General features: G+C 51.3%; 1 protein-coding gene across 1 annotated transcript; it reads left to right on the top strand.

Annotated features, from left to right (window-relative positions):
* Nucleotides 1-2,047: 2,047 nt before the first annotated feature.
* On the top strand, nt 2,048-4,870 carry LOC306969155 (sesquipedalian-1-like; the record flags this gene model as incomplete). The annotated part of the gene is made up of 3 exons (XM_079564755.1): nt 2,048-2,138; nt 2,655-2,946; nt 4,482-4,870. The coding sequence occupies exons 1-3, from the start codon at nt 2,058-2,060 to the stop codon at nt 4,868-4,870; spliced, it is 762 nt and encodes a 253-aa protein (XP_079420881.1). The 5' UTR covers nt 2,048-2,057.
* Between the last annotated feature and the right edge of the window lie 8,369 nt (nt 4,871-13,239).

The following is a 13,239-nucleotide window of genomic DNA, read 5'->3' as shown; positions in this document are numbered from 1 at the left end:
AGTGTTAGCTTCATGATGCATGTGCTAGTGTTAGCTGCATGATGCATATGCTAGTGTTAGCTTCATGATGCATGTGCTAGTGTTGGCTTCATGATACATATGCTAGTGTTAGCTTCATGACGCATATGCTAGTGTTAGCTTCATGAGGCATATGCTAATGTTAGCTTCATGACGCATATGCTAGTGTTAGCTTCATGATGCATATGCTAGTGTTAGCTTCATGATGCATATGCTAGTGTTAGCTGTTAGCTTCATGATACATATGCTAGTGTTAGCTTCATGATACATATGCTAGTGTTAGCTTCATGATGCATATGCTAGTGTTAGCTTCATGATGCATATGCTAGTATTAGCTTCATGATACATATGCTAGTGTTAGCTTCATGATACATATGCTAGTGTTAGCTTCATGATGCATATGCTAGTGTTAGCTTCATGATGCATATGCTAGTGTTAGCGTCATGATACATATGCTAATGTTAGCTTCATGATGCATATGCTAGTGTTAGCTTCATGGTGCATATGCTAATGTTAGCTTGCCTTTAGTTTTACAGTGAGAGTTAGTTTTACAGTGATGGTTAGTTTTACAGTGATGGTTAGTTTTACAGTGACGGGTTAGTTTTACAGTGATGGTTAGTTTTACAGTGAGGGTTAGTTTTACATTGAGGGTTAGTTTTACAGTGAGGGTTAGTTTTACAGTAATGGTTAGTTTTACAGTGAGGGTTAGTTTTACAGTCAGGGTTAGTTTTACAGTAATGGTTAGTTTTACAGTAATGGTTAGTTTTACAGTGAGGGTTAGTTTTACAGTGAGGGTTAGTTTTACAGTTATGGTTAGTTTTACAGTGAGGGTTAGTTTTACAGTGAGGGTTAGTTTTACAGTAATGGTTAGTTTTACAGTAATGGTTAGTTTTACAGTGAGGGTTAGTTTTACAGTGAGGGTTAGTTTTACAGTGATGGGTTAGTTTTACAGTGAGGGTTAGTTTTACAGTGATGGGTTAGTTTTACAGTGATGGGTTAGTTTTACAGTGAGGGTTAGTTTTACAGTAATGGTTAGTTTTACAGTGAGGGTTAGTTTTACAGTGATGGGTTAGTTTTACAGTGATGGGTTAGTTTTACAGTGATGGGTTAGTTTTACAGTGAGGGTTAGTTTTACAGTGAGAGTTAGTTTTACAGTGAGGGTTAGTTTTACAGTGAGGGTTAGTTTTACAGTGAGGGTTAGTTTTACAGTGAAGGTTAGTTTTACAGTGATGGGTTAGTTTTACAGTGAGGGTTAGTTTTACATTGAGGGTTAGTTTTACATTGAGGGTTAGTTTTACAGTGAGGGTTAGTTTTACATTGAGGGTTAGTTTTACAGTGAGGGTTAGTTTTACAGTGAGGGTTAGTTTTACAGTGAAGTAGAGAGCGGTCTTTGCTGATTGGTCAAATGCCACAGAGGCGGGATCTGTGGTGTGGGTCTCCTCTGATTGGCTGAGTGAGGACCACATGCTCCTTGTTTACTTTTTTGACACTTTTTTCAAGACTTATTTTTTTTCATGTGGGTAAAGCCGAGCTGGAGACATTCTGCCTGTGTCGGCTCTCAGTCATACAGGAGTTCTCCGTCTGGCCTCGTCTGGACTCTGTAGTCGAAGTGTCGAACGTTTCGCCTCTTCATCCAAAAGGCTTCGTCAGCGACACTAAGGTTCAGCTCAGCCGCAGACTAGATACAGACCTCAGTACAGACGACTGCCTCGTCTCTGTGCCGTCAGGACCTGGAGTCTCAGAGAAACTTTGGACTGAAATGTGGTTTCTTACATTAGAGAAACAGAGTCACAGAAGAGGCTTCATCAGCACCGCAGAGACGGGACAGGAGGAAACACAGGGTCAAAGGTCATTTAGTTCTGTGACTCAACTTCAAATGTTAAACTAATATATATGACTAATATAAATAACTAATATAAACTATATGATACAGACGCTGTATTTCAGAGTCATTAGGGGGAAACGTTCCTGTTCTTTATCCATTAGTTAGTGCTAATGCTAATGCTAATGCTAATCTGCTGCAGGCGATGAAGAGCAGGATGAAGGTCCACAGGAAGATCCTCACTCACTTCCTGTCCTGCCCCTCGCCCATCGACAAGGACGGATACCTCTACAAGAAGGTAAGAGGAAACCTCTACAAGAAGGTAAGAGGAAACCTCTACAAGAAGGTAAGAGGACACCTCTACAAGAAGGTAAGAGGACACCTCTACAAGAGGAAACCTCTACAAGAAGGTAAGAGGAAACCTCTACAAGAAGGTAAGAGGAAACCTCTACAAGAAGGTAAGAGGACACCTCTACAAGAAGGTAAGAGGACACCTCTACAAGAGGAAACCTCTACAAGAAGGTAAGAGGAAACCTCTACAAGAAGGTAAGAGGAAACCTCTACAAGAAGGTAAGAGGACACCTCTACAAGAAGGTAAGAGGACACCTCTACAAGAAGGTAAAAACATCCACAAACATGACACAACAGTGAGTCCAGTACAGACGACGGCTGAAAAACCTTTAGCTCCTGTTCACACTGGAGCTCAGGTAAACTTTTAAATTAGCCACACCCCTCTTCAGCCACACCCCCTCTTCAGCCACACCCCTCTTCAGCCACGCCCCTCTCCCTCCGTGATCCAGATGTTTCTGTGCAGAAGGAGCGCACCGGAGTTTTCCGCCGCCGTTGGTTCGTGCTGAAGGGAAACCTGCTGTTTTACCAGGACCGTCCCGCCGACCGCCACATCCAGGGCGCCATCGTGCTGGAGGGCTGCCGGGTCCGGGCCGACGACGCCGACTCCGACTTCAGCCTGGTGTTTCAGGGGCTCCGGACCTACCGCTTCAGCGCCGCCGACCGCCACGCCCAGCAGGAGTGGCTCGCCTGCCTCGCCACCGCCTCGCACGGCTACATGTCCGTCCTGCTGAGGGACCTGGGCCTGCAGTACCGAGGTGAGGCACGGGGGAGCTGTGGTACCGAGGTGAGACACGGGGGGCGCTGTGGTACCGAGATGAGGCTCAGGGGGCGCTGTGGTACACAGAGGGCGCTGCAGTACCGAGGTGAGACACAGGGGGAGCTGCAGTACTGAGGTGAGACTCAGGGGGCGCTGTGGTACTGAGGTGAGACACAGCTGCAGTACCGAGGTGAGGCTCAGGGGGAGCTGTGGTACTGAGGTGAGACACAGGGGGAGCTGCAGTACTGAGGTGAGACTCAGGGGGCGCTGTGGTACTGAGGTGAGACACAGGGGGAGCTGCAGTACTGAGGTGAGACTCAGGGGGCGCTGTGGTACTGAGGTGAGACACAGGGGGAGCTGCAGTACTGAGGTGAGACTCAGGGGGCGCTGTGGTACTGAGGTGAGACACAGCTGCAGTACCGAGGTGAGGCTCAGGGGGAGCTGTGGTACTGAGGTGAGACACAGGGGGAGCTGCAGTACCGAGGTGAGGCTCAGGGGGCGCTGTGGTACTGAGGTGAGACTCAGCTGCAGTACTGAGGTGAGACACAGGGGGCGCTAACAGACGTAAAGCTAACGTAAAGCTAACAGAGAGCAAACGTAAAGCTAACAGAGTGCAAACGTAAAGCTAACAGAGCGCAAACGTAAAGCTAACAGAGAGCTAACGTAAAGCTAACAGAGAGCAAACGTAAAGCTAACAGAGAGCAAACATAAAGCTAACAGAGAGCTAACGTAAAACTAACGTAAAGCTAACAGAGAGCTAACGTAAAACTAACGTAAAGCTAACAGAGAGCTAACGTAAAGCTAACGTAAAGCTAACGTAAAGCTAACGTAAAGCTAACAGAGAGCTAACGTAAAGCTAACAGAGAGCTAACGTAAAGCTAGCGTAAAGCTAACGGAGAGCTAACGTGAAGCTAACAGAGAGCTAACGTAACGTTAACAGAGAGCTAATGTAAAGCTAGCATAAAGCTAACAGAGAGCTAACGTAAAGCTAACAGAGCTAACGTAAAGCTAACAGAGAGCTAACGTAAAGCTAACAGAGAGCTAATGTAAAGCTAACAGAGAGCTAACGTAAAGCTAACAGAGAGCTAACGTAAAGCTAACAGAGAGCTAACGTAAATCTAGCGTAAAGCTAACAGAGAGCTAACGTAAAGCTAGCGTAAAGCTAACAAGAGAGCTAACAGAGAGCTAGCGTAAAGCTAGCGTAAAGCTAACAGAGAGCTATCGTAAAGCTAACAGAGAGCTATCGTAAAGCTAACAGAGAGCTAACGTAAAGCTAACAGAGAGCTAACGTAAAGCTAACAGAGAGCTAACGGAGAGCTAACGTAAAGCTAACAGAGAGCTAACGTAAAGCTAACAGAGAGCTAACGTAAAGCTAACAGAGAGCTAACGTAAAGCTAACAGAGAGCTAACGTAAAGCTAACAGAGAGCTAACGTTAGCTTCAGAGGTGAGGTGAGGTGTTTTGTTGTTTTCTGCTTTGTGATTGAATGTACAGTTTTAAATAAAGTTTGATGGATTGAACTCTGTCTCCGCAGCCGTCACTCAGAGCGGTGGCGCCTCGTCCGGCAGTGACCCGTCGCTCCCTTCGCCCGGGACCCTCCCCCTGAGCCCCCTCCCCCCGCCCCCTGCCTCCTCCTCTGCGGGGGCGCTCAGACCCCGTAAGTCGCCCAAACCGTGGGCGCGGAGAAACGCCCACGTGACGCCGATCCGCGGCCCGGCTCCGTCCTCCAGCGAGTGGCCCAGGGTGGACTTCGACCCTCTGACCGAGTTCAGCAAGCTCCACGAGGTGTACGGCGCCGAGGTGCGGCGGGCGCGGGACGCCTGGCTCCGGGAGCGCCCGGAGGGGGACGCCTGGCTCCGGGAGCGCCCGGAGGGGGACGCCTGGCTCCGGGAGCGCCCGGAGGGGGACCTCATCCACCTGTGAGAGGCGAGGCTGATGGACTCGATTAGTTCACAGGATCTGAGATGTTTTTTCAGGTTTAGAACATTGGGCCTCGCTCTTAAAGGGGGGTATTATGATAAATGGACTTTTTCCAGCTTTCTATCATGTTATTATGTCATTCCCTCATTAAAAACATGCCTTGAAGTGTTGCCTTGGCACATTCACGTATTTCTGAGTAATCTGTAAAAACTCTGATGGCGGCCATTTTAGGGATAGGTTTGCCTGAGTCCTCCTAGGAACGCCCCCACCTCCTGGAGACGCCTCCGAGCTTTGGTCACCAGCCGAGTAACCAACCACTGCTCCTCAGCAGAACCCCCTCCCCACTGATGCCACAGACAGCGTGTGGAGGGGGCGTGTCTGAAAGGGTCAGAGGTTCTTAAAGAGACAGAGGCCTATTTCAAGACATTCACTACAGCCATATTGAGAGAGACATTTTACACAAGGCAGTTATTCTACTTTACTGCATTTACAGACCAACAGAAGGTTTGTCATCATTGTAGTGAGATATAGACTGGTGCTATGGGACTGACAAAAGCAGAACACCCCCTCTTTAAGGTCTTTGGTCGGCCTTTGGGCGTTCACTGAACTTGTTCTTTGCTGAAAACGGAAGAACAAATCCTAAGAACTGTCTGGACGAGTCGTCGCACGACATTCTGAGTCTGATACACTAGAGCTGCCGATATTTTAAAAACTTGAATTTCAATTTTTTCCCCCCCATTTAAAACAAAATAACTGCAGACTGTAAATATATTTTGAATGTATATGTTTGGTGTATTTAATTAAAGTGCATCAACATAAACAAAATTGCAAAGCCAAACCCTTTTCTCCAACTGAAAAGTCACTGCAACAAAGAAACATCCAAAGTATTTATACTGTTTTTGGATTGAGCAATAACAACAATCCGTAGGTGGCGCTGTTCTTCTTAGAACATTTGTACAGCAGGACCTTCTTCCTCTGAGCAGAGAGCTAAAAAACAAAAAACAACATATATATATATATATATATATATATATACATAGCAATACCAAGTGACTTCAACATCAGGAAAAAGGAACAGCAGAAACTAGAGAAATACCAGGGGCTCAGAGAAGAGCTGGAGAAAACCTGGAGGGTGAAGGCATCAGTGGTGCCCGTGGTCGTTGGGGCACTCGGGGCAGTGACCCCCAAACTGGAGGAGTGGCTCCAGCAGATCCCAGGAAATACATCAGACATCTCTGTCCAGAAAAGTGCAGTTCTAGGAACAGCAAAGATACTGCGCAGAACCCTGAAGCTCCCAGGCCGACGGTAGAGGACCCGAGCAGGAGGAAAAAGAGACGAGGTGAGGAAGAGTTTATTTTTTTAATATATATATATATATATATATATATATATGTAAAATAAAATAAAAAATATATGTATATAGGGCTGCGCAATTAATTGAAATTCAATTACAATTTTAATTATTACACTAAACAATTACAAAATTAGCATAATCGGAAAAAACCGTCAACCCCTTAACTCCCACCTGAACCGAGCACGTTTTCTCCAGTTTGGCTTTACCCCAATCCAAAAGTTTCTGGAAAAAAGTGTGAAAAAGCAACAAAACTGAGACGAAAACAATGATGGAAATGTGACAACAAAGTGACGAAAAAATGACCAAAATGTGACAAAAAAAATTACAAAAATGTGAGAAAAAAACAAACAAAAATGACAAAAAATGACAAAAAAGTAACAAAAATGAGTTGAATACCAAACAATAAATGATGTAAAAGAATCTGATAATGTGAGGAAAAAGATCCTCTCGGTTCAGACGGGAGTTAAGAGGTTAAAGAGGTTTTTTTTTATATATTTATATATATATTTGCAAACAGACTTGCATTATTTCTCGGCGCTGGGATTATTTTCCCTCTGCTTTTCACGTCCCACGGCTCGTGCTTTTGTCTGACATAAAAACAAACGGCGCAGTGTGATGATGTCATCAGGCCGCGCTGCTCAGTTTACTTGTGCAGGTGTGAGGCCAGCAGGGGGCAGGTGTGAGGGCCGGCCAGCAGGGGGCAGGTGTGAGGGCTGGCCAGCAGGGGGCAGGTGTGAGGGCAGCAGGGGGCAGGTGTGAGGGCCGGCCAGCAGGGGGCAGGTGTGAGGGCAGCAGGGGGCAGGTGTGAGGGCCGGCCAGCAGGGGGCAGGTGTGAGGGCCGGCCAGCAGGGGGCAGGTGTGAAAGAGAGACCTCTCCTTAATCGAGGTAAACTTGAAATCATTTGTACTTTTATGACTGTTCAGAAAACTGGAAGTATTCAGCATCGTTTTTTTTATGAATAAATGTATAAAGAAAATAAAGATTTTTTTTTAAAGGCAACAAATAATTGTTTGAATAATCATGATTATTATTATATATAAAGTGAATTTGAAGAGATGAATCGATTTGACCAACTCCATTGTTAAATCAAATTTTTTTTTCCCAGCCCTAACACACAGTATCTGTTGGTAATGTCACGTGTACTTTTTGCTTAACACCAATATACTATATATTCACAGTATTAACAGATGTTTTTCTATTCTATATTCAGTTTTTTCAATATATAAAATACAGAACCTTCGTATTCTTGAATGTTTACAAATGGTCAAAAAGAAACAAACCGTCGTTTTCATGTTTGTTCAAATCAAATATCCCACATTATTCATGTCCAAGTACTTCATACTGTTTTAACATTGTAGCTTTTATGTGTATTTTAAACTCCAGCAGAGTTTCTGACTGTTTCACTTCTTTCTGGAGTTTATTCCATAAACTGATTCCTGTCACTGTCACAGTTCGTTCCATTGCTTTAAAATTGAACCTGGGTTTGTTAAAGACCAGTGGCGGAGCTCGGGGGGGGGGGGGCTTTGGGGGCTTAAGCCTCGAATGTTTTTTCAAAAGCCCCGGATCTTTTTTTGACTTTTTTATTTTATTTTTTTCCGCACGCGGTGAAAGCATTCCTATCCTATTCCTATGGGCTGTGTATAAGTCTTACAGGTTGATTTTGAATGAATCCGCCTCGACCTCATGACCCTGTGTTTAGAGGGGCGGGCTCTCCTCGCTGTGCTGTGGGTGGAGCCTAACGCTGCTGCATCTGTTTAAAGGAATCAAATAAAACTTCCAGGAGTCGCAGAAAAAGCCGTCTCTCCGGACTGAACTCCCTGACGCAGAGACATGTCCGAGGAAAACATCTTCCTGTTCGTGCCAAACCTCATCGGTGAGTTTGAAGCTGAGACGCGGAGGTGCTGCGTTAGCGTTAGCGTTAGCTCCTCATCAGGAAGAGCTCGTTCATGGAGGAGTTCAGGAGTGCATCAGAGCGAGCGGAGGGAGGGCATCCGAGGGCTTGTCCGGACAGTGACAGGGCGGGGGCTCAGGGGGGGGTTTATACTGTCCTGTGGTTTAGGTCACGGTGGGACAGATCAGTGTAGGGGAAACAAAGTGGAGCAGCCGACGAGCCGCGCCCAAACCAGTTCTTCCACCAATCATTCCCTTGACTCGTGTGAACTCGCGTGACCTCGTGTGACCTCGTGTGAACTCGTGAAGCGTTACCACACGTGGCCCCACTCCTGCTCCAAGTTCACTTCTCGGCAAGTTGGCTGGAAACCCCCAGACTCCACATGGTCCGCTCCGAGGGCCGTCCGCCTCCTCCGGGCCTCCTCCGCCTGCGGCCCGTCAGCTCCGGCCGGTGCACAAGCCAAACAGACGGCGTGTCGAGTTGCTTCTTGTGGCTGCGCATGTGCAGAACTATCCAGTCACTTTACAGGATTCTATAAATGTTACTGTGGAATCAGGCAGTCTATTCTACATGTAGTTAGTGAGTGACGAAGCTGCTAAAACAATTTGCCTTTAAACATCTGTCTGTTGAAAATATAGGCTTTAAAAACAAAAAAAGTCCTCATAAAGCATGAGCGTTTAAATGTGATAAAAGTTCTGAGGAAAGAGTCGTCTGCTCTTTAGTTACGTAATATTATGTAAGACAAAGTTTAGCAGCGGTTAATAAGTGTTTGTCCTTTGACCGGAGAGGACAGGAGAGGACAGGGGAGGACAGGAGAGGACAGGAGAGGACAGGAGAGGACAGGAGAGGACAGGGAGAGGACAGGAGAGGACAGGAGAGGACAGGGAGAGGACAGGGGAGGACAGGGGGAGGACGGGAGAGGACAGGGGAGGACAGGAGAGGACAGGAGAGAGGACAGAGAGAGGACAGGAGAGGACAGGAGAGAGGACAGGAGAGGACAGGAGAGAGGACAGAGAGAGGACAGGAGAGGACAGGAGAGAGGACAGGAGAGGACAGGAGAGGACAGGGGAGGACAGGAGAGGACAGGAGAGGACAGGAGAGGACAGGGGAGGACAGGAGAGGACAGGAGAGGACAGGAGAGAGGACAGAGAGAGGACAGGGAGAGGACAGGAGAGGACGGGAGAGGACAGGGAGAGGACAGGAGAGGACAGGAGAGGACAGGGGAGGACAGGAGAGGACAGGAGAGGACAGGAGAGGACAGGAGAGGACAGGGAGAGGACAGGAGAGGACAGGAGAGGACAGGAGAGGACAGGAGAGGACAGGAGAGGACAGAGAGAGGACAGGAGAGGACAGGAGAGGACAGGGGAGGACAGGAGAGGACAGGAGAGGACAGGAGAGGACAGGAGAGGACAGGAGAGGACAGGAGAGGACAGGAGAGGACAGGAGAGGACAAGGGAGGACAGGGGACAGGAGAGGACAGGAGAGGACAGGAGAGGACAGGGGAGGACCGGAGAGGACAGGAGAGGACAGGAGAGGACAGGGGAGGACAGGAGAGGACCGGGGGAGGACAGGGGAGGACAGGAGAGGACAGGAGAGGACAGGAGAGGACAGGAGAGGACAGGAGAGGACAGGAGAGAGACAGGAGAGAGACAGGGGGAGGACAGGAGAGAGACAGGAGAGAGACAGGAGAGAGACAGGAGAGGACAGGAGAGGACAGGAGAGGACAGGAGAGGACAGGAGAGAGACAGGAGAGAGACAGGAGAGGACAGGAGAGGACAGGAGAGGACAGGGGAGGACAGGAGAGGACAGGAGAGGACAGGAGAGGACAGGAGAGAGACAGGAGAGAGACAGGAGAGGACAGGGGAGGACAGGAGAGGACAGGAGAGGACAGGAGAGAGACAGGAGAGAGACAGGAGAGGACAGGAGAGGACAGGGGAGGACAGGAGAGGACAGGAGAGAGACAGGAGAGGACAGGAGAGGACAGGAGAGGACAGGAGAGGACAGGGGAGGACAGGAGAGGACAGGAGAGGACAGAGAGAGGACAGGAGAGGACAGGAGAGGACAGGAGAGGACAGGAGAGGACAGGAGAGGACAGGAGAGGACAGGGGAGGACAGGAGAGGACAGGAGAGGACAGGAGAGGACAGGAGAGGACAGGGGAGGACAGGAGAGGACAGAGAGAGGACAGGAGAGGACAGGAGAGGAAAGGAGAGGACAGGAGAGGACAGAGAGAGGACAGGAGAGGACAGGAGAGGACAGGAGAGGACAGGGGAGGACAGGGGAGGACAGGAGAGGACAGGGGAGGACAGGGGAGGACAGGGGGAGGACGGGAGAGGACAGGGGGAGGACGGGAGAGGACCAGGGAGGACCGGAGAGGACAGGAGAGGACAGGAGAGGACAGGGGAGGACAGGAGAGGACAGGGGAGGACAGGAGAGGACAGGAGAGGACAGGAGACGACAGGAGAGGACAGGGGAGGACAGGAGAGGACAGGAGAGGACAGGGGAGGACAGGAGAGGACAGGGGAGGACAGGAGAGGACAGGAGAGGACAGGAGAGGACCGGAGAGGACAGGAGAGGACAGGGGAGGACAGGAGAGGACAGGAGAGGACAGGAGAGGACAGGAGAGGACAGGGGAGGACAGGAGAGGACAGGAGAGGACAGGAGACGACAGGAGAGGACAGAGAGAGGACAGGAGAGGACAGGAGAGGACAGGGGAGGACAGGAGAGGACAGAGAGAGGACAGGAGAGGACAGGGGAGTATAGGAGAGGACAGAGAGAGGACAGAGAGAGGACAGGAGAGAGACAGGGGGAGGACAGGAGAGGACAGGAGAGGACAGGAGAGAGACAGGAGAGAGACAGGAGAGGACAGGAGAGGACAGGAGAGGACAGGAGAGGACAGGAGAGGACAGGGGAGGACAGGGGAGGACAGGAGAGGACAGAGAGAGGACAGGAGAGGACAGGAGAGGAAAGGAGAGGACAGGAGAGGACAGAGAGAGGACAGGAGAGGACAGGAGAGGACAGGAGAGGACAGGGGAGGACAGGGGAGGACAGGGGAGGACAGGGGGAGGACGGGAGAGGACAGGGGGAGGACGGGAGAGGACCAGGGAGGACCGGAGAGGACAGGAGAGGAGAGACAGAGGACAGGGGAGGACAGGAGAGGACAGGGGAGGACAGGAGAGGACAGGAGAGGACAGGAGACGACAGGAGAGGACAGGGGAGGACAGGAGAGGACAGGAGAGGACAGGGGAGGACAGGAGAGGACAGGGGAGGACAGGAGAGGACAGGAGAGGACAGGAGAGGACCGGAGAGGACAGGAGAGGACCGGAGAGGACAGGAGAGGACAGGAGAGGACAGGAGAGGACAGGAGAGGACAGGAGAGGACAGGAGAGGACAGGAGAGGACAGGAGAGGACAGGAGAGGACAGAGAGAGGACAGGAGAGGACAGGGGAGGACAGGGGAGGACAGGAGAGGACAGGAGAGGACAGGAGAGGACAGGAGAGGACCGGAGAGGACAGGAGACGACAGGAGAGGACAGGAGAGGACAGGAGAGGACAGGAGAGGACAGGAGAGGACAGGAGACGACAGGAGAGGACAGGAGAGGACCGGAGAGGACAGGAGAGGACAGGGGAGGACAGGGGAGGACAGGGGGAGGACAGGAGAGGACAGAGAGAGGACAGGAGAGGACAGGGAGAGGACAGGAGAGGACAGGGGAGGACAGGGGAGGACAGGAGAGGACAGGGAGAGGACAGGGGAGGACAGGAGAGGACAGGAGAGGACAGGAGAGGACAGGAGAGGACAGGAGAGGACCGGAGAGGACAGGAGAGGACAGGGGAGGACAGGGGAGGACAGGAGAGGACAGGAGAGGACAGGAGAGGACAGGAGAGGACAGGAGAGGACAGGAGAGGACCGGAGAGGACAGGAGAGGACAGGAGAGGACAGGAGAGGACAGGAGAGGACAGGAGAGGACCGGAGAGGACAGGAGAGGACAGGAGAGGACAGGAGAGGACCGGAGAGGACAGGAGAGGACAGGAGAGGACAGGAGAGGACAGGAGAGGACAGGGGAGGACCGGGTAGGACCGGAGAGGACAGGAGAGGACAGGAGAGGACAGGAGAGGACAGGAGAGGACAGGAGACGACAGGAGAGGACAGGAGAGGACCGGAGAGGACAGGAGAGGACAGGAGAGGACCGGAGAGGACAGGAGAGGACAGGGGAGGACAGGGGAGGACAGGAGAGGACAGGAGAGGACAGGAGAGGACAGGAGAGGACAGGAGAGGACAGGGGAGGACAGGAGACGACAGGAGAGGACAGGAGAGGACAGGAGAGGACAGGAGAGGACAGGAGAGGACAGGAGAGGACAGGAGAGGACAGGAGAGGACCGGAGAGGACAGGGGAGGACAGGGGAGGACAGGGGAGGACAGGGGGAGGACAGGAGAGGACAGGAGAGGACAGGAGAGGACAGGGGGAGGACAGGAGAGGACAGGAGAGGACAGGAGAGGACAGGGGAGGACAGGAGAGGACAGGGGAGGACAGGGGAGGACAGGAGAGGACAGAGAGAGGACAGGAGAGGACAGGAGAGGACAGGAGAGGACAGGAGAGGACAGGAGAGGACAGGGGAGGACAGGGGAGGACAGGAGAGGACAGGGGGAGGACAGGAGAGGACAGGAGAGGACAGGAGAGGACAGGGAGAGGACAGGAGAGGACAGGAGAGGACAGGAGAGGACAGGGGAGGACAGGAGAGGACAGGGGAGGACAGGGGAGGACAGGAGAGGACAGAGAGAGGACAGGAGAGGACAGGAGAGGACAGGAGAGGACAGGGGAGGACAGGGGAGGACAGGAGAGGACAGAGAGAGGACAGGAGAGGACAGGAGAGGACAGGGGAGGACAGGGGAGGACAGGAGAGGACAGAGAGAGGACAGGAGAGGACAGGAGAGGACAGGGGAGGACAGGGGGAGGACAGGGAGAGGACAGGAGAGGACAGGGGAGGACAGGAGAGGACAGGGAGAGGACAGGAGAGGACAGGAGAGGACAGGGAGAGGACAGGAGAGGACAGGGGAGGACAGGAGAGGACAGGAGAGGACAGGAGAGGACAGGAGAGGACAGGAGAGGACAGGAGACGACAGGAGAGGA

Source organism: Gobius niger (genome assembly GCF_951799975.1).
Source record: "Gobius niger genome assembly, chromosome: 10".
Taxonomy (NCBI): domain Eukaryota; kingdom Metazoa; phylum Chordata; class Actinopteri; order Gobiiformes; family Gobiidae; genus Gobius; species Gobius niger.
The sequence above is the reverse complement of the archived record's forward strand: the minus strand, read 5'-3'. Positions and strand labels throughout refer to the sequence as shown.